The sequence below is a fragment of the Triplophysa rosa genome, linkage group LG11 (assembly GCF_024868665.1).
Source record: "Triplophysa rosa linkage group LG11, Trosa_1v2, whole genome shotgun sequence".
In the NCBI taxonomy this organism is placed as follows: Eukaryota; Metazoa; Chordata; class Actinopteri; order Cypriniformes; family Nemacheilidae; genus Triplophysa; species Triplophysa rosa.
Genome location: NC_079900.1, coordinates 24992556 through 25014583, shown reverse-complemented (window position 1 = coordinate 25014583; position 22028 = coordinate 24992556). Strand labels below are relative to the sequence as shown.

At 42.6% G+C, this 22028-nt stretch overlaps 1 protein-coding gene across 3 annotated transcripts in view; it reads left to right on the top strand.

Annotated features, from left to right (window-relative positions):
- Positions 1-22028, top strand: part of LOC130561307 (TOM1-like protein 2) — a 51857-nt gene that overhangs the window by 7763 nt on the left and 22066 nt on the right. For all 3 annotated transcript variants that reach the window (XM_057345532.1, XM_057345534.1, XM_057345533.1), the window contains one exon: positions 10193-10277. In XM_057345532.1, coding sequence (XP_057201515.1) covers positions 10193-10277 — 85 coding nt within the window. The remainder of the gene's footprint in view (positions 1-10192; positions 10278-22028) is intronic.

The window sequence follows — 22028 nt, the reverse complement described above, 5'->3', positions numbered from 1 at the left end:
TGTGTTTGCTGTCCTGTGCTGGTTCGTTTGTCTTTATCCCTGTCTTCTCCTGAAGCCCCTTGTCTTGCTAAGTTAAGTTATGTTTTAAGTCTTGAGTTTTGTTATGTTATACTATTTTGTTCTTGTTTTCCCCCTCGAGGGATTTTGAGTTCTGTTTTGTCCATGTTAAATAAATGTCTTTTGTTGAAGAGCTGTCTGCACTTGGGTTCTGTTCCTATCAGTTTCATGACAGTTTTGTATAAATGTAAGTTTCATTTTCACTTTCAACAACTTCTGATTGCATTTCTAGCGAGAAATTAGTATTATAGTTTTTAAATATGTGATTAGTTATTGCAAAGATGCTCTCTGTTTATAATTCAAATAGAATTACGCTGCCTTCTGTTTCTTTGGGCTGCCGTTGTGCACAAACGCTGCCTCCGAAGTCATGGCGTTCGGCTGCTATTTGCAACCAAACGTTGCCAGCATTTTATTTTACTAAAATAGCGCCTTTGTCAACCTTTTCTTGTCAAAAAAGAATTCAAGTCTGAACATGGCCTTAAGGCCTGTCCACACCGGGACAATAATCGCACGTGCTTATTGCCAGTGTTTTTCGAGACGTTTTACAATGTTCATACCTCAAGCGATTTTCACTGGCGATGAGCCGAGAGAACGTGCAAATTCACTCCCTGATAGTGATGGCCGGTTCACGAAAGAATCGTTCATTTGAACCGGTTCTTTTTAGTGAACCGGTCGAACCGGTTCACCAAATCGGACTGAATCATTCAAAACGGTTCGCGTCTACAAAAAGCACTTATCCACAAATTCCTTCGGTTACTCACTTTTGACATGCATGAAAACCCATCCAACTCAAAATAAACCAGCCAGTATCAACAACTTTTCTACTACATGCTGAACTGAACTGTTAAGCACGAGCTGAGAAGCTATTCAAGTTATAGCTAAGCTAGCTGATATAGTGAGCATGCGTGCAGTGGCGTGTTCTATCGAATGCTCCACCTAGAGCGATCCTCGTTCTTGATTCAAGAATCGGTTGCCACAGTTTTCGGATCACTGAACCAACTGAGAGCTGTCTTTCGGACACGTCCGATTTGTGAACTGGTTCAACCGGACAACTGGTTCAACATATAAGAAACTACATTTGCAACATGAACATAAACATTTGAACACAGATCATACTTTTTAATGGTCATAAATATTTGTACAAACATATTCTTCATAAGTAATCCATGGTGTTTTCATGAACATCTTAATTAATTTCTAAACAAGATTATATAAATCTAAACATGACGTAATCATCATGTGCAAGAAGCAAGCGGATTCCTTGAATCGCTCTCGCAGACTAGAAGAATCTAGAGTCACGAGAACCGTTTCTGTCGGACATGTCCGATTTGTGAACCGTCGAACCGGTTGGCGGTTCGCGAATCGCTTCTGACACGAACCAGTTGAAACAGCTTTCGATTCACGAACCAAAGTTCTTCAGACACGTCCGACTCAGAACCGATGATACTGCGCATGCGTTAATTTTAAAAGAAGATAAAAAGCGTCTAAGTCAGATATTTTTATAAAACAGAGGTGTGATACTATAAAACACATTGGAAAGATGTTTAGGACTTTATTACTGCCTTATCACTATAAGTAAACCAATCTGCAGCACCGTTTATGTTCATGCCACTGCTAGAGCGGTTCTCGTTCTCGAGTCAAGAGCTGGTTGAAACAGCTTTCAATTCAGCAGTAGGCTACATGAACCGAAGAGCCGCCTCTTTCGGACACGTCCGAGTCGGTCGTGAGTGAGAACCGATGAGCTAATGATAGTGAGCATGCGTGATTCACCGTGAGGCTACAGAACAGTGTGGACAACTGATGCTGTGCTAATGTTACGAGCGCACGTGAACCGAGGACTTAAAATATATGGAGCAATCTGGCAAAGCGTAAATTTATTTAATAACACATAAATCGTATTGAATTATGCATGGATCATATAGTTTCTCTAAAATGCTGATGAAGATTAATTATTTACTTTTTATCTTTAAGACTTAAAATGTCATAGTTTGCTGCACTTCACTGTGCCTATTTGGGTGCTTTAGTTGCAAAACGTATATGTAAGAAACGTGTCAGATCATGACGTGATGTGTTAACTGACAGAAGTTATGATTACTGGTTTTGGTTTATATTTGAATATGCCGAGTCTATTTTCATCCCAGCCGGTGTAATGCCGAGAAATGCACCCCTGCCAAATTATGCACCCACCCTCCCCACAATGGTTAGGGTGAGGATTAGGTGTTAGGGGATAGGTTAGGATTAGGTGTGGGGAGGGGTTAGAATTAGCCAATCGGACATCATGTTATTGAAGGAGGTGCAGAATCTGGCAGGGGTACATTTCTCGGCACAACACCGGTTGGGATGATACTAGAGTCTAGACTTGGCGCGTTTCGTCAGGGCGAGTGACGTCATTACGTCAGAGCGTAAGAGAATCGGTGAACCGGTCTTTTGAACTGGTTCATTGAAACGAACTGTCCGAAAGAACCGGTTCGCAGAAAAGAGCCGGACTTCCCATCACTACTCCCTGACATATATGGCGCTTAATGAAAAACAGAAATACCCCGATACATAAGGTGGCGCTGCGCAACTTTATACTTCTGACACTCGCTTGCCACACAGAAAAAGAAGTCATCTTGCTTCCTCTTCGTCAGTGTGTGCTCGGGCAAGACCGGTTTGTGCTTGAGCGCAACCAAGTCATGTTTCACTGTAACTTCAGCAGCTCCAGGCACGTGAACAAAAGCGCCAATCTCATTGGTCGGCCAGTTTTTAACGCGATGCGTCCAAACCAAAAAAACAAGCCCAAGGCGTTTAAAAAAAAAAAAAGCTTTATGCCTGCCGTTTTGGGCATCAGTGTGCACACTCACATTGGCACCCTTTCTTTAGTCACGAGCCGTAGAATCCCGGTGTGGACAAGCCATTAGACTGAAATGCTGAAACGCACATATATCATTCCAAGGTGTGAGGTGTTTTTATTAAAGTTCCATATAACATATCGGGGTCAGATGTGTGTGGCGTTTGGCAGAGGATGGTACGGCCGGCTGCTTCCATGAGTCCACGTGATCCAGACTAGCTCTCTCTCTCTCGTGCGGTGCCGGGCCAGCTGGGCGGAGCACTCAGTCTGTCTGCTGCAGGCCGTCCTGAACCATGTGTGTCCACAACATCCACAGTGAGATGCTCACATGACGATAAATGGAGCTTGTTTGTTTTTTACACTTTTTTGTTTTTTCTCCGTCTAAAAATCTTTGGATTTTGTATCTGCACTTTTTGTTTGCGTTGTTGCACTTGTCTTTCTCTAACTCACAAATCCTCTTGAAGAGATTACTGGAGGCTTTTCTATAGGAAGCTGTAGGTTAAGTCCCCAAACCTGCTGATCTGCTAACTTAGTTCCTTTCCTAACTTTTCACATGTTTTCTGATTTGCTTTATGATGCAGTTTTCTGTCCTGTGCATAACATCACTCTAGCAACGGATATGCAACATCCATCCATCATGTTTTGTCATATGGGTTGATCCAGGCACACACAAATATAAAGCAACGTTATCATACGTTTATCAAGCTATGATGTAATAAAAAAATATTCACCAAATGAGCAAACCATCTGGGTATTTCTCACATTCAGTTTTTTGAATGAGGATTTAGAGACGCTACTTATTTTAAATACAGATTTTACACATACAACTGTATATAGTAGGGAAGTAGACATTGTTAGTTTTTTTTCTCCATGTTTTAGTTACATAAATGTATATATGTATTTGAGATACAATCTTTCAGATAAAACATAGCAGCTTTACAAAAAGGAGTATATACAATTTACACATACACACATATACATACATAAAACGTGTCTAAATTATCATAACAAAAGTACCCATAGCAATAATAACAAAAATTATATTAACATGGATTGAAGTGTGTTTATGTATATGAATAAAAAAGCTCAAAAACAAAAAAATGTTTACAAAAACGACAGTGTAAAGCCCTGTGTAATATTAAGAGAGTAAATAGTCACATTTATCTGTACAAACAATTATGTTGTAAGTACTAACATGTAGGGATATAACGATTCACCGTGAGCCGGTTGAAAATCGATTATAATGTGTGACGATTCAAATCAGTTGAGGTGTGAACTGAAACGCAATACATTTTTTGAACAGCAGGGGGCAGCCATGTTCACTGCAAACCTAAACGTGGACATGCTGATATTTCTTAAATGCAAAAAAATCCAAGAAAAGCACAGAGTGTATAATTTTGTTTATATTAAAGAGACTTTTTCTATTATTAATTTGGTATAAAATTGCAGTTTAGTTTTGTTATTTGAAATAAAACATAATTTTATTATACAAAGAAACGTGAAGCATTTAAGAAATCATGCAAGGGAAGTTGTTCATTTCTAATTTGTTTCAACTCATTTTGTAAAAATGAATCGTGTGTAAATCGTGAATAAATCGCATCGTGAGATCAGAATCGTGAATCGCATTGCATCGTGAGCTGAATGAATCGTTACATCCCTACTAACATGTAATTTTTCAGTTTTAAAAGAGCTATATGCTCCGATCGATTTTGTTCATCACAACTGGAGGAATATGTAATCTATGTAAAATCTTATATTGAGTCTCCCTGAGCCGGTTACATATGAAAGTGGACCTCACACACTCAATGGCCTCCTGCCAGTCATCATCTATATATTCATTGCATAGATCATCCCTCCATTTGCGAGCTATTGTATTCAAAAGTCCTGAGGTTTGAGAACACTTTACAATAAGGTGCTATTAGTTAACATTAGTAAATGCATTAGCTAACATTAGCTAACAATGAACAATTTCGTTTTTCAGCATTTATTAATCCTTGTTAATGTTAGTTCATGTCAATACAGCTATTCATGTTAGTTCATGGTGCATTAACTAATGTTAACAGTGACAACGTTTGATTTTAATAATGTATTTATAAATGCTGAAATTAACATGTAGTAATATTAATAAGTGCTGTAGAAGTATTGTTCGTTGTTAGTTCATGTTAGCTAATGCATTAAATAATTGTTAACAAATAGCACCTTATTGTAAAGTGTTACCAAAAAAGAATAAAACCTAGATATAAACCGAGTCGACTTGTGTTTACAAAAAGGTTTGTTGTTGTTAAGGACACTTCAGCTTTGCTGTTTGCACTCTCACAGTGATGCTGCAATCTTTTCAGTTCTATGTGTCTTTTTAACTAGACAGCTTAGAGTCACTGACAGCTAAAGCTGACTGCAGTTATGGGATCTGAGAGCTGGAGAGCGAGTGTTTGGTGAGTGAGAGGCGGCGGCCTCCTTCCTGTCCCGTCAGTTTGATGTAAGTTATGGGTGTCAGGATTGCAAGACTGAACCAAGACGCAGACAGCAGGTGAGGGGTTAACAAAAACTGTTAATTAATAAAACAAAACAAAAACCCATGCGGGGGTAAAACAACAGAACAAGGGTATAAAACACGACGGGTCAACAGGAACATAGACTAATGCCGAGTTCACATTGCCCGATTTTCAAAGTCGTTGCATCACTGTTCTTTTCACACTGCATGACTATCATGGGTAGCATTCAGTTGCCGCAGTGTTCACATTGAACGATGAGTCAGCGACAGGAGATTACACACTGCATGACTTTACAATAGGTCAGAACCGCCGACCACTGTCTGGTCCGCAAACAACGTTTCACAACCAAACGCAAAGGAGAAGTGATATGTGATATCAGAGTTCTCGCGTGACATTGGAAGCCATGCTTGCTGATGTGGTCTCCTCCCCAACCTCATTTTGCCTTGTATCTTGCCTTCTCATTGGCTGTAGGTCATCGCCGATGTCATTTTCAGTCAGAACTCATTTCACAAAGCAGGATTTTGAGTCGCCGACAGGTCATATATTTAGGATGCCAAATATTTCACAGGCGTCTGCGACACATCACCCACTCTCTCAGATCACGTCTTAGATCATTCAGAATGCGCGATTGTCACTCGCATGAACGAGCACAGATTTCCCTCCGATTTCGGGAATTTATCTGTGATTCCTCAAAACCTGTCAGCGACTGAAAATCGGGGCCAAAATCATGCAGTGTGAAGTGAACTCGGCATAACTACACTAGACTAGACTAGACTAAAGACAACACTTGACATAAATTACAAATAACTAGACTAGACTAAACACTAGGGCTGCACATTTAATCGAAAAACTAATCGAGATTACGATTACAGGTCCAACGATTATGTAATCGTTAAAAGCCGCGATTACAACTGTCCAGTCATGCTTATTTTCTGTGCATGTCAGCAGGTTTGTTGCGCGTTAGAAGCAGTGGCAAATCAGCAGCCTATCATGAATCTGTAGGCGTGGCCTTAACAACAACCAGACAGTTATTTTCTATGCGGTTGTGAGCGGATTCTCTAAATGCGTGTTAAAGGATGTTAGTTCACACTAAACATGTGTGCTGATAAAAGAACATCGCATGACTTGTCAAGTACCGGGCAGATACAAGAATTAGTACCAAAACGAAAAGCATCATCTGTGGTATGGAATTATTTTGGATTTACTAGCAATGACGTCAAACAGAAAGTAATATTGTGCAAGCTAACGTTATGTCGAAAAACTGTTGCTGCACCACTGTCTAACACAACAAACCTGCACAACCACATGAAGTTCAATCACAGAGTGCAATATGAAGAGTGCATTAAAGCGAAAGAGCAAGCAAGTTCGAGTCGATCTCGACCGTCGACACATCTATTACCGAATTATTGCTTAGCGTTTCTCCGTTTCCAGCCGGCTCTCTAAGGCAAACTGAGATAACAGACGCGATTGCTTATTTCATAGCCAAATACATGACCCCAATTAACACTGTTTGCAGTGCATGGTTTAAAAAGCTAATAAACACATTGGATAAAAGATATGTCATTCCCTCCCGCAACCACTTCTCTCAAGTTGCATTATCTGCACTTTATTCAAAATGCCGCGAAGACGTTGAAATAGATCTGAAAAAAGTGGCGAATTACTCGACAACTACTGATTTATGGTCGAGTAGAACCATGGAACCATATTTGAGCCTATACTGTATCAGAAATAAGGTATTTCAGGAACACAGCTTTGTTTTTGGATGTTTATTTAAAGAGTATGGCATGCGGTTGTTAAATAAAATGCAATAATAAAACAAAATAATACAATTAAAATTTTAAGGGCTAATAATCGAAATAAATAATCGCAATTACAATTACAAGGGGAATAATCGACAATTATGATTTTTGTCATAATCGTGCAGCCCTACTAAACACAGGAACTTAATCACACGAATCAAAATGAACCAACACAAGACAGAAAACACAGGGGCATTAAATAGGGAACCAAATCAAGAGGGGAACAGGTGCAGGGCATGAAATAATTAACAATCAATAATGAGGAAACGAGAGGGCGGGTCGAAGACGAGATCAGAGAGAGCGCATGACATGCCAAAATAAACAATGCCGTGTCTCTCTCACACACTAAACGCATGGGTCTGTCATGATCCTGCCACAAGACTAGAAAATCATGACCGAAAGGGGCAGAATCATGACAGTGGGTATGAATAAAGCATGAAACATTTCCTGCGGCTCAGCAAACCACAACAAGAGACCTCACCCACCCGTGAAAGTGTTGTTATGCATCAGACACTAGCTAGTTTGTTGAGAGAAAGTTCAGTGGCGTTGACAATCTTGCCCAGTATTTCAGATTCATGGGAGTTCTGGTTCTGGTTCTTATATGGCACAAACTGTATTATTGATGTTGTACACATTCGTTCAGGACTTCTTTAGTTTATTCGAAGCAATATCATGAATATGAATATGAAAAGTGAATTATAATGGAACGGATAGTCTTGATAACGTTAAAGTGGGGTTGAGAGAGCTGACTGTTTTACATGTGGTTGTGCTGTTCTGTGATGGAAACCAACGCTTGGTCAACCGCTCTCGTGGCCAAAATGTCGTTGCTAGGTTATTTTGAACAATGTTGAACAGTTGAACGCTCGGCATGTGTCATTTGAATGTCAGTCATTCAGGAAATTCTGCACATCTCATCTCCTTGACTATTTGTTTATTAGCTATAACTTGGCTAATTTGATATTACTTTATCCCGAGTCTCAGTTTACCAGGAAAATAGCAGGTCAGGGAAACGGCAACTTGTTCATCCTTGAGAAGTGTTTATCCTCCATTATTAAAACCCTCTTCTTTGCTGTGTAAAGACAGTCAGTATAAGGCGTGCAAAAACACATTTTAGCCACAAGCTCTCATTTTGCAAGAGGATCACACCCTTTTTACAACACCAGATTTCATCAGATTGTGACAGATAAAATTGCATCACACTCTTCATAAAAGTGACCACAGATATGCCTTAAAGAGTTTGTCTGTACCAACTTGTATATTCTGTGTGTAACTGCTTTTACATTTCAGTGTCTCATTACTGTGTGAAATTGACTTTTCTTATTTCTAATATTCTGGTCATCACTGGTGTAGTGATGAAACTGAAATCTGTTGCTGGGTGGATGCTTAGTAAAATGGCCCAGCTTTGCATTGAAGCTTGAGAAGCTCTTGAGTTGGAGGAGAGCTATTGTAAAAAAAAAAGTAAATGGGAAATAGTAATGGCTTTTAGTTACCAGTTCCTGTGTGACTTTGATACAAAAAAAAACAGTGGTAGACCCAATATCAGCATCTGCTGATAAATCTTTATGTCGATCGTATAACACATGAACTCACATGAACCGACGTGTTCGACTTCATTAAGCGCTTCGCAGAACGATCGGAATATGACATCAATGTTCCGTGAGAGCGTTTTAAAAGCACATGGAGCGCTCTGTCCCGATGCTTTTATGCTGTTCAGTCTGCGCAACACCGAATGAAGTCAAACACACATTTTAGTTTGGAGACAGAGGGAGTGCACGAGATCTCTGCTCGCTCTTTCCTGCACTAATCACAAGCGCGTCATTCACCACTAATAAATCACATTAAATGTTCAAATAAATCTTTGACGGGGCAAAAATTTTGTTTTACGAACTCGCACCAATGCGATCCTGTGAAATTTTACCTCGCACGTTATAAAAAAACGATCGCATTTGCGAGCATTTTGGTCGCAGTCTAGAGGCCTGGTTCAGTGAAGGCATCATTCCATCATAATGAAATGGCGTGTCAGAGCTGTCTTCGGCTTTGCATTTGTCAGTCAGCAAGTCAGCACATGTTTAGTTTTGTGTGGCTGTGTGCAGCTTCCTCTGTGTTGACTTTGCAGTTTAAAAACTCCTGTAATGTCACAGTTTTAGTCACCATGAAATGACATTCACTGCCCATTTTACTTCCCTTATTTTGACATGTTGCGTGTAGGGCTGTCACGATTATTAAATAATCGTCTCATTGTGATTGTTTGACCTCATCACGATGGTTTCAGCAATTATCATCGCAATTATTGCACATCTCTATAGAAGACACTAGGGGGAGCTGTAGTGCATCTGCATATTGCATATTTTAGTGTATATATTCAATTACCTGCAGAACAATTTAATATTATTTAAGCAAATCTCAGTGTGAAAACCAGTCTACCAAAATTTCATTAACACACAAGTAAAATTTTATTGTAGTCTTGCAAGTTAGAAAAAAACAGACTAGAAACCTTTCTATGGCTGATAGCATTTTAATGGTGGCTTCAATTCACTCCTGAACAATTTACTTAATTTACAAGTATTTGGTGGTTGTATTATTGACAGGTAAAAGCCTAAACCTTAAATATATGATGACCCAATTTTTTCCTATGTATTTCCAAGAAAAAAACATAGTCTTGTATTCAGAACAATATGGTCGTTTCATTGCTGAATCAAAAATGTATGAGAATTAAATGTCAAAGCTCAAAAACAGACAATTAATTGTCATAATCGTCAAAGCCCTAAAACAGACAATTAATCACCATAATCGCAATGATTTATTAGACAATTAATCGTCAGTCAAATTTCATAATCGTGACAGCCCTAGTTGCGTGTGGATTTTGTACATTACATAGTATACAACATGTTTACTGTTCAGATGACTGGAGTTTGTGGCAGTGTGTGTTGAACTGCTAAAATGTTTTGTTTTGTGTTGAGCTTGTGTTTGTGTCAGAAGACAGGCTTGATTTGAGTGTGATTTGTTTCTCACAGAAAAAGCCACAGATAGCTCACTGCAGAATGAAGACTGGATGCTCAACATGGAGATCTGTGACATCATCAATGAGACGGAGGAAGGGTGAGAGACCAGCACACACAAAAACACATGCTGCGTCCCAATTCGCCTACTTATACTACGCACTAAAAGTATACTGTATACTGTTTTTGTCATGGAAAAGTATATACAACTGTGGCCAAAAGTTTTGAGAATGACACAAATAGGGCTGCAACAACTAATCGATAAAATCGATAATAATCGATAATAACGAATTTCATTATCGATTAGTTGGTCTGTGACGTCACTTGACGTCACGCAGTTATAAATCAAGCACGTCTTCTTCCCTTTTAAAATTACCGTTTTAGATGTGTCTCTCCGTGCAGCATGAGCTGCGCAGTTTTAAAGTCAGACGTGTCTCCGTGGATGCGTCTCTTCGTGCAGCGCGAGGTGCGCAGTTTTAAAGTCAGATGTGGTTCTCCGTGGATGCGTCTCTTCGTTCAGCGTGAGGTGCGCAGTTTTAAAGTCACACGTGTCTCTCCGTGCTGCGCGAGGTGCACAGTTTTAAAGTCACACGTGTCTCTCCGTGGATGCGTCTCTCCGTGCGGCACAAGTTGTGCAGTTTTAAAGTCAGACGTGTCTCTCGGTGCATGCGTCTCTCCGTGCAGCGCGAGGTGCGCAGTTTTAAAGTCAGACGTGTCTCTCCATGCAGCGCGAGGTGCGCAGTTTTAAAGTCACACTTGTCTCTTCATGCAGCGCGAGGTGCGCAGTTTTAAAGTCACACGTGTCTCTCCGTGGATGCGTCTCTCCGTGCGGCACAAGTTGTGCAGTTTTGCGGCACATGGGGCAGTCGTGACCTAATGGTTAGAGAGTCAGACTCGTGACCAGAAGGTTGCCGGTTCGATCCTCAGGGCTGGCGGGTAACGACTGAGGTGCCCTTGAGCAAGGCACCTTACCCCTACTTGCTCCCCGGGCGCTGCAGTGATAGCTGCCCACTGCTCCGGGTGTACGTGTGTTCACCACTTGCTGTGCGTGTGTTCACTACTCTCTGGATGGGTTAAATGCAGAGTCACATTTCGGGTATGGGTCACCATACTTGACAAATAATTGAATTATTATTATTATTAAAATCAGACGTGTTTTGCATGCATCTCTTCAAGCTGCGCAGTTATGATGTTTAATTAACAAAGTTCGGGAGGAGACGGAGCATATAATCAGCCAGGCTGGTCTACCATCAGTAATCACCGCATCTACCCAGCATTTAATCAGCCCGGCTGGTCTACCATCAGCAATCACCGCATCTACCCTATCAGCTCAAGAAAGCACTCTTATAAATAGGAAAACCATATTACCTGCTTCATCTCTTCAGATCAGCATCGATAAGTTTCGTTCGATGCTATGTCCGAGGATCTTTACAAGTAGTAATCATGTCTCCGACGTTTCACAACAGCGTTGCTCATAGACGCACACGCAAAACAGCAGCTTGTTTGCAATACACGGTTCTTTTTGCTTTTCGATAAATATTCCCAAACGAAAACCAAACTCTAAAAGGATTTCATTAACTCAGGAAGGACGTAAGGTATTCAAGGGATCCTAAGGATTTTAAAAGCGCTGCAGCCGAGCAGCAGGCTCGATCCATAAGCAACATTTCCACTTACATCTTCCTCGCAGTTTCGGGAAGTGATTCCGTATCCCCGCTGGTTTACGTCGCGCACGTCACCTCGTTCGTTCCCAGATGCAATTGCTGCCAGTATGCTAGCTCGTTGCTAAATGCCGGCTCGCTGCTAAAGCTGGCTCGCTGCTAGCTCACTGCTAATGGGACACGAGTGTTCAGACGCCGTCACCAGTAAACATATGCTAGTCAGGCTCGCAAGATCACCGTATTTCGACCCAATCCAATAGCGATACGCTAATGCAAACATGTTAACGTTTCAAGGGCTGTACACCCATCTTCTGCAAAGAGAAACAATCATCTTGGGTGAAACAATTCATTCTGTCGTTCCATGCAGTCACTCTAATCAACCCCAAATTCTATGACTCATTTCAATTACCTCACAATGTACGATGTAAAAACTGAGTTTACTAGTGTTTGAACCGCCGAACTCGCTGTTGCGCAAGAAGCTGGGTGAGTACAATCTTTTTACTTGAAATTACATTTTGCTTTATCCACTGTCATGCCGTTGCCACTGCTGCACTCAAGAATGGTATATCGATGGCCAGCACGGGTGCACCTCCTCGGCGCCCGTGCTGTTCAACGAACGACAGTCAAACAACGTAAAATTCCAGAGATTATTAACATAATCGGCACTTCCGAAAGGGATTGTTGGTTAACTACAAATTTTTCCGTATGATACGGTAACTTGCTCACTCTCAGCGTCTCCCTGCTCGCACATAAAGCTAAGCATCATGCACACACTGGAATAACTCCTTCTTCAAGCACAGGTATCACCTACACAAGACTTTATCACTATCGATGTAAACTTGCAACTATTGTTTCAACCTTTGCAAACAGACCTTGTGCGTTCACTGAGGTATCAGAGACATTTATACGCTCACAAACTCGCCATACGAAACTAAACATCGTCGCATACCTGCAGGTCATATGGGCTCTCGGGCAGTCCCCAGCAAGAAGCGAACAATCCCCAGACTTTTCAGTATCATATTCCGGCTACACAAGACGACATTCGACCACAACATGTCCAGTTCAAACCCCTGCTCACGAGAAAGAGCCTACGATCGTCAGGTCGCAGCAGCAGGCCACCTCCAGCCACCTCAGCAGCACAAGCAAGCCACCAGCCAGCATGGGTAGCACCACGGATTCCTAGGACGCCATGGACCACCCAGTCGAGAGATTCCAGCAGCTCATCCCTCCAGCCGCATTGCAGCGCACGGCTCCCGCCAACGCCCCATCAGTAGCTGTCACTGCTAGCCACCCAAGCTACGCTAGCTTGCTAACACCCGGAGCCCCGGGTCACTCATACCCCTTCCCCGCCCCAGGCTCTTGACCACTAGCGTGAGGCTGCCTCCGCTAGCGACTCAGGCGCCGGTCCCCGGACCTTACACAGCCACTTAAGAAGCCGCTGCTAGCGCGAGCATGCCTCCGCTAGCCGCTCAAGCGGCTGCCATTCCCTCCCTTCTCTCTTTTCCACAGGCCCGTCCGCAATTCTCTTTGGCCACAGCATCAGCGATGCCCATGCCAGCCAACGCACTGGCATGGAACCGCTTCCCGTCTCAGGAACCATCAGATCACAGATTCTGGCAGAAGTTCAAGCTGCTGGCGCCCGAACTGGTACCTCCCTATCAGAGCTGATCTTCCAATAAACCTCCCCCTGAAAACCCTCCTCGATGCCTCTCTCAGCTCCATCATTCAGGCCATCCCCTCTAGGACCCTCCAAGCATATGTCACCGCATGTAAAAGTTTCAGGTCTTTTCACCAGGGGTACAACATCCCCTTTCCCGATTTCTCTCATCACCATCACCTCATTCATCACAGTGCTTCCATCTCAAGCGCAGAAGTCAGTATCGCCGCAGTGACCGCCTCTGCAGAGGCCCGTACTTCCATCTCAAGCGCAGAAGCCAGTTTCGCCGTAGCGACCGCTTCCGCAAAGGCTCATGCTTACATCCCAAGCGCAGAAGCCAGCATCGCCACAGCGAACGCTTCCGCAGAGGCCAGCGATAGCATCTCGTGCTATGCCGCATCAGACATCACAGCTGAAGCCAGCACCGCCACAGCGAACACCTCATCAGAGGCCCGCGCTTCCATCTCAAGCATAGAAGCCAGCATCACCATAACACCACCTCCGCAAGAGGCCCTTGCTTCCATCTCAAGCGTAGAAGCTAGCATCACCGCAGCGACAGCCTCCACAAAGGCCCGTGCTCCCATCTCAAGCGTCGGAGCCAGAGTCGCCGCAGCGATCGCCTCCGCAGAGGCCAGTGCTTCCATCTCAAGCGTCGAAGCCAGAGTCGCTGCAGCGATCGCCTCAGCAGAGGCCAGCATTTCCATCTCAAGCGTAGACACCAGCATCACGGCAAGCAACTGTCTCCGCAGAGGCCAGCACTTCCATCTCAAGCGTGGAAGCTAGCATAGCCACAGCGACCGCCTCAGCAGAGGTCAGCACTTCCATCCCAAGCGTGGAAAGCCAGCATCGCCGCAGCGACTACCTGGGCAGAGACCAGCACTTCCATTTCAAGCATAGAAGCCAACATTGCCACAGCCTCAGCCGAGGCCAGCTTTTCCATTTCAAGCATGAAAGCAAGCGCCGCGACAAGAAGCATCCAAGAAGCCCGAGCTTCCATCTAAGCGCAGAAGCCAGCGTCGCCGCAGCGATCGCCTCCGCAGAGGCCCGTGCTTCCATCTCAAGCGCCGAAGCCAGTGTCGCCGCAGCGATCGCCTCCGCAGAGGCCCGTGCTTCCATCTCAAGCGCTGAAGCCAGTGTCGCCGCAGCGATCGCCTCCGCAGAGGCCAGTGCTTCCATCAAGCGGAGAGCCAGCTCACCGAGTGACGCCTCCGCAGAGGCCAGTGCTTCCATCAAGGCGTCGAAGCCAGCGTCGCAGCAGCGATCGCCTCCGCAGAGGCCAGTGCTTCCATCTAAGGCGTCGAAGCCAGCGTCGCAGCAGCGATCGCCTCCGCAGAGGCCAGTGCTTCCGTCTCGCATTCTGCGCCTACAACTTCTACGGAAGCAAGCATCACAGCAGCGTTCACCCCAGCAGGAGCCTCCACTATTACAGCTGGCTCCTCCTTCATCGCCTCCTTCCAGTATCAGGCTTAACCCCAGGGACACCCACGAAGCCATGTTCATTTATGGTTTCTGAAATCCCCATATTTACAACCTCTACGTGCACTATCCCAGCCGCTCACGGATTCCAACTTCTCATCACTCCAGCAGGCACCCTCACTGCATATCAGTCTCAACCATCCTCCGAGGAACCCCTACCCCATTCTTGTCTCACTCAACCTCATCTCCTAAGGAGCCCTCATCCTATCATCTCTTCCCGAACGCAGGTCACCACCTCCGCAGCGCCTAGCATCGCGTCTTGGGGGGTATGCGTACTCCGGCTGCTGTCCCACTTTATCATGCCTTTGGGGGTGTGCTCTGGGCTCGAGCCGGTTCCGAGCTCGGCGCACTTGCCCTGGCCAGGGTAGAGTGCTTCGAGTTCGGATAGATCCGGCAGGCTCGGAGCCCGCTCCCTGGACAGCACGCCAAATACGCATAAACCTTCATACCCAGCTCTATCATTATTATCCCTGCAACATCGCTGTTATCTGCGCAGGTGAACTCGTGAAATGATGTTTAATTAACAAAGTTCGGGAGGAGACGGAGCATATAATCAGCCAGGCTGGTCTACCATCAGTAATCACCGCATCTACCCAGCATTTAATCAGCCCGGCTGGTCTACCATCAGCAATCACCGCGTCTACCCTATCAGCTCAAGCAAGCACTCTTATAAATAGGGAAACCATCTTACCTGCTTCATCTCTTCAGATCAGCATCCCTCCTCCACCCCTGATCCCCTCACAAAGATCATTCTCCCGCAGGACCCCAGGGGGTGTGCTCTGGGCTCGAGCCGGTTCCGAGCTCGGCGCACTTGCCCTGGCCAGGGTAGAGTGCTTCGAGTTCGGATAGATCCGGCAGGCTCGGAGCCCGCTATGGAGGAATTTCATGATATGTCTTTATGTTTTTGATCTGTCTTTATGTTTTTGATCATTATTCACTATGTATTGCTCTTCGTTTTAAACACATTTGTATGAGATTCTGAAAAGCACCCTGCACAGCTGTGTTTTTGATGTCTGGCAGTGTTTATGAAATCTGGGGACTTTTTCCGGCCCCAACCCTACAGTATGACCAAATCTGGGCATGTTCCGCCCCGTTACTATGACTACAATCTACATTGAGCAAGGCCACAGTTTTGCCACAGATAAAGACAAGAGAAGGAGGTGAAGAAAAGGAAACAGGTCATGATGACCATGACATAATTGTGGTGGGCGAGGATATATAAAATATATTTAAAAATGAGGTAATAGCCAGCCTACCATGAATAAATACGCACCTTGTTGCCTGGGATATATTGGTGGCAGAAAATAACAATTGGTTAATAAAAATAAGAGATAACGGGAATCTACCTGATTGGTTTTAGAAAGGTCCACCTTTCAGAAGTTTCACTATAACTGTAGACTGAAAACACTTGGTTTTTAGATGACTTGGAACATCTCACTTTGTTTGACTCGAGCAAATAAAGTTAACTCCTTGACACCCGGACCTTCTTTGTCTGAGAGATTTTTTGAACTACAAGACTGATATTTTTCCACAACACCGCTCCCTGGACAGCACGCCAAATACGCATAAACCTTCATACCCATGCTCTATCATTATTATCCCTGCAACATCGCTGTTATCTGCGCAGGTGAAATCGTGAATTAAAGTTTAAAGGGGAGAGGTGTTTTAAATGACAAAATTAAAGATTATATTAGTAAAACCCAATTTGTGGCATTTGCACTTTGCAAAGTACATATTAGGCTAAATACCCTGATTTGGTGGTTTATTTAGTTCAGAGGTGGGTAACGAAGTACATTTACTTGAGTACTGTACTTAAGTACACTTTTTTAGTATTTGTACTTAAGTATTACTTTTTCTGTTCAGCCCATTCTTGCATAATCAATGCTTGAAGTTTGCCAGAATTTGTAGGTTTTTGTTTGTCCACCCACCTCTTGAGCATTGACCACAAGTTCTCAATGGGATTAAGGTCTGGGGAGTTTCCTGGCCATGGACCCAAAATGTTGATGTTTTGGTCCCCGAGCCATTTACTTTTGCCTTATGGCAAGGTGCTCCATCATGCTGGAAATGAAACCGCACCAAACTGTTCTTGGATGGTTGGGAGAAGTTACTCTCTGAGGATGTTTTTGTACAATTCTTTGTTCATGGCTGTGTTCTTAGGCAGAATTGTGAGTGAGCCCTCTCCCTTGGCTGAGAAGCAACCCCACACATGAATGGTCTCAGGATGCTTTACTGTTGGCATGGCACAGGAGTGATTGTAGTGCTCACCTTTTCTTCTCCGGACGCCCCAAACAATCGGAAAGGGGATTCATCAGAGAAAATGACTTTACCCCAGTCCTCAGCTGTCCAATCCCTGTACCTTTTGCAGAATATCAGTCTGTCCCTGATGTTTTTCCTAGAGAGAAGTGGCTTCTTTGCTGCCCTTCTTGACACCAGGCCATCCTCAAAAAGTCTTGGCCTCACTGTGCGTGCAGATGCACTCACACCAGCCTGCTGCCATTCCTGAGCAATCTCTGCACTGGTGGTGCCCCGATCTCACATCTGAATAAACTGTAGAAGACCATCCTGGCGCTTGCTGGACTTTCTTGGGCGCCCTGAAGCCTTCTTCGCAACAATTGAACCTCTCTCCTTGAAGTTTCTGATGATCCGATAAATGGTTGATGTAGGTGCAGTCTTACTAGCAGCAATAGCCTTGCCTGTGAATCTGTGAATATGACTGCCCGTGTTTCCTTGCAGATAAGCATGGTTAACAGAGGAAGAAGAATGATTTCCAGCACCACCCTCCTTTTAAAGCTTCCAGTCTGTTACTCTACAGTAATTCAATCAGCATTACAGAGTGATCTGTAGCCTTGTCCTCGTCAACACTCTCACCTGTGCTAACCAGAGAATCACTGACATGATGTCAGCTGGTCTTTTTGTGGCAGGGTTGAAATGGAATGTACATGTTTTTTTTGGACTAAGTTCATTTTCATGGCAAAGAGAATATAATTCAATTCATCTGATCACTCTTCATAACATTCTGGAGTATATGCAATTCGCCATCATAAAAACTGACTTTGTGAAAATTAATATTTGTGTCATTCTCATAACTTTTGGCCACGGCTGTACATTTTAGTGTGTAGCAAAACAATATGCACACACTGGGACATACTAACAGGAAGCTGAAGTGGCCATTGTAGCCTATACAACATTGTGGCCATTAACTGTCACAAACATCAAAATACAGCTCTTCTTTCCATTAAGGTATTTATTCATTCATTATTTCGTATGTAATGTTTACTGTATACTTACATTTGTTAATTTTGTGACGCTTCAGTTATATAATTTATTAATGCAGTGGAGCGTCACTAATCACCGCCTACTCGCGTTGGGTTGTGGGTAATATTAGCCATTAGAGTGTGCATAGTTCTACACTTCGAATTTCTACCGGAAGTAGACGATCCGGGAATCTTTGGAATACTCTTTTCAACATACTAGGATTTGGGACGTACTAATTCTGCTTTCGAATACTATTTAGGACGGATAGTATGCAGATTGGGATGCAGCAACAGACTCACAGAGCAAAGCTCAAATGAAAGTTCTTTTTTTTTACTTAGTTCTTCTAAACATAACCAAGTAATATGGTCTAAACTTTTGTGAATTCAAATGTCTGATTTTCTTTTTGAAAAACACAAAATGAGATATTTAGGCTGTTGAGCTCCAGAAATCCAACAACAGCATCATAACAGTACCATGACATTTTGGTTGTATGAGTACTTTATGGATCCTTGTTTCCCCAGTAGATAGGTAACCGTATGATGATATCACATCACGGTTATAAGTGAACAAAATTATCGCGGTTATCAGTTCTCGTGATTTTTCCAACGTGCTAGAAATGCCCGAAAAGTACTGATATCAAGTTTTATATTGATGTGACTTGTTAAAAGCACTTTTTTGTCATAAACATCAAATAAATAACATTCATATTAATACTGGCACAATGGGGTCACAGGTAAAAGTTTCTCTTGTTCAGGTTGAACACAACCTTGCATAAAAACGATCGCCAAAGAAACAGAGTTGAATGGAGCTTTAAAATCATCAGTCTGTCTAAAGAAAAATGAAGTAAACGTGTTTCAGTATATCTGTATTTCCCACAATATGCACATTTTTGGACTAAATGCCCTGTGATCACAAATAAGCGAGAGCAGACGAGGATGAATATGTATGTCTCATATCAATAACATTATTTTGTTTGTTTATTTTGCACTCCTGACATAAATGAATAAAACCCGCCTTTCATAATGCGCCTTGGTTATACTGTTGCTAACTTTGGCTGATGCTAGGGCTGTGTATTGGCAAGTGCCTCCCGATACGATACATATTACGATAGATGGGTCACTATACAATATATTGCTATGTATTTCGATACGATACACATTTGCGATATATTGCAATACTTTAAATAGAAAATGTAAAAAGTAGAGCTAGAAATGCAACATGCTGTGCACCACCGGGGTTTTCTGTAAGGATAAGTGTGAAAACATCCCTTACCTCTGCAGAGTGGCCATGATGTGCGATGCATGGACCTTTAGATCAGAGGTTTGGGTTCTCAAACTGTGGATTGCGCCCCTCAAGTGGGTAGCACAGGGGAATAAGGTGGCTCACGCAAGTCACTTGGCTGTTGTGGTGCATTACAGGTAAAACAATGAACATGGGCAGTATAAAACCTCTGGTTCATCCGTGCTGTAAATGTGCTGGTGTCACATCCGTGAAAGCACAATAAATGTCATTGTTACTTTTATTAATAAACTTTTTGTCTAATACACTGCAGCAGTCTTGTATAAAGTACTTGAAAGTGATACTTGAGTAAAAGTACAAGTATCTTACCAGAAATGACTTTGGTAGAAGGTAAAGTCACCCTTTAAAATATTACTTGAGTAAAAGTCTTTAAAGTACCTGACATTTAGTGTACTTAAGTATTAAAAGTAATTGTCTGATATAAAATGTACTTAAGTATTAAAAGTAAAAGTAAAGGTATTTTAAAAAAAGTGAACGGTTAGAATTTTGAGGTAATTAAATCAAAGCAAATCTCAAATTCAACAAAATGCGTGGTGCTTTTGAAGACGTGAGTAATCCTGAACGCTCCTCTGTAACCTACCATTAATTAGCCTAATGTGGTCTAAAAAAAAATCCCTCCGCCGGTGTAACGCTAATTTACCTAGGAAATATTCGGCCGCCACTTAGGCTATACCAGAAACCGTTATTAACCATTTCAGTATTATGGACATGTCTTCAAGAGTTTTGTGTTGAATTAATTCGGAGGGAAAATCATTGGTGTTGTTAAATATCTGCACATTGGCTAATCAGAAAAGTTAACTAGCACACGTTAGCCTGACCATCACGTTAGCCAGATATCTGAACAGGCTTATGATAACTAATTCATGTTAAATAACGTTGACATTATGGCTTCATTGAAAATTAATTTAACCTACCTCGATGTGCTTCTTCAGGTTGGACGGGGAGTTTTTTAATGCCAATATAAGGCATAACAAGCCGGGTTTCCATCCAAAGTTGCCAATTTAGCTTCTGCGCAAAATTGGAATATCGCATGAAACATTTGCGAATAAGCACCGTTTCCATCCAACTAGTCAACCGTCACTTCCTAATAAACTGCCACTAAATATCAGTAAGAAAAGTAAGAGAAGCCACTGAATATAATAGTTTTCATATATTTGCGCAAGCAGACGATTAAGAAACTCAATAAATGCAGTGCTTTTGTGGATGCCTGCTGTTCGGGAAACACAGCCGTGATAGTTCTAAGAGGCAATTACAGAAATACTTGACGACTTTGCTCAGGCGTTTAAGAATAACCATCACAACATTTCTGATGTTGTGTCACAAGATCAGTACTCTGGTTAGTCAGGTTACACCGGCCGTCTCATAGTGCAGTTACGTGACTTTTTGGAGGAATTTATTCAGCAAATGCGTTTACATCTCCCATTATTCGCATTAACCCTTTTTCGCAAAAATGAAAAACCACCTCAAGCGAGCGTAAAAACTTTTTTTGCGAATTAAGGTTTTTTAATTCGAAATTTGGCGTTTCCATCACTCGTTTCTGATGCGAAACTTCAAAATACGAATAAAACCAGAGTGATGGAAACCCGTTTACAGGCGCTTCATCCGGTAGGAAGAATTTTTCACTCCAATGTACGAAAATATTTCTTGCAAATACGGACGGGTGTAACGTTATCTTCATCACCACCGCGGAGTTCACCAAGTTCGCCAAATCAAGATGCTCGTCATCTGCTACCGGAGTGGTAACGTTAGCAGCAGAGCTTGCAGAAGGTGCTTCCATGATGGCATCAATAATGTGACATGCCCAGACAAGCAGGACTTCTTCTTCGTGCTTGGGGGTTGACATGACAACAAACAGGCATTCCGTCACAAACTCAAATTTCTTCTGATTTTAATTTGTAGTAACGAGTAACGAAGATGGTTAGGAGAAATGTATCGGAGTAAAAGTACACATTTTATTTAGGAAATGTAGTGGAGTAAAAGTGAAAGTTGTCAGAAATATAAATAACGAAGTAAAGTACTGATATGTGAAAATTCTACTTAAGTACAGTAACGAAGTATTTGTACTTCGTTACATTACAACACTGCACTGCAGTAGCCAAGTGACTTGTGTCATGACTTGCGAAGCCTACAAACAGCATTATTTTATATAACTCATTACTCCATGACTTATTTTGAAAACCAAAGCACACCCACACATCAGCTCTGAGAGCTCCAAGCATTCTTATATTTTCCGCCATGCTCGCTTCCACTTAATTTTGGCCGTGTGTATGACATGATTTAAAAAAAAATATCGACAGTAGAGGTATCATCACTATCGGAAAAAAAAATATTGCAATGGTTACATGTATCAATATTTTTGCACAGCCCTAGCTGACGCGGGACAGTTTTTACCGTTAGTAACGATAAGTTGGTACGGTTTAATGATAACTAAAATATGACATGATATTTACTAACCGCTGAACGTTTTTATCGTGGTTTATCGAAACAGGTTATTGTTACATCTCTA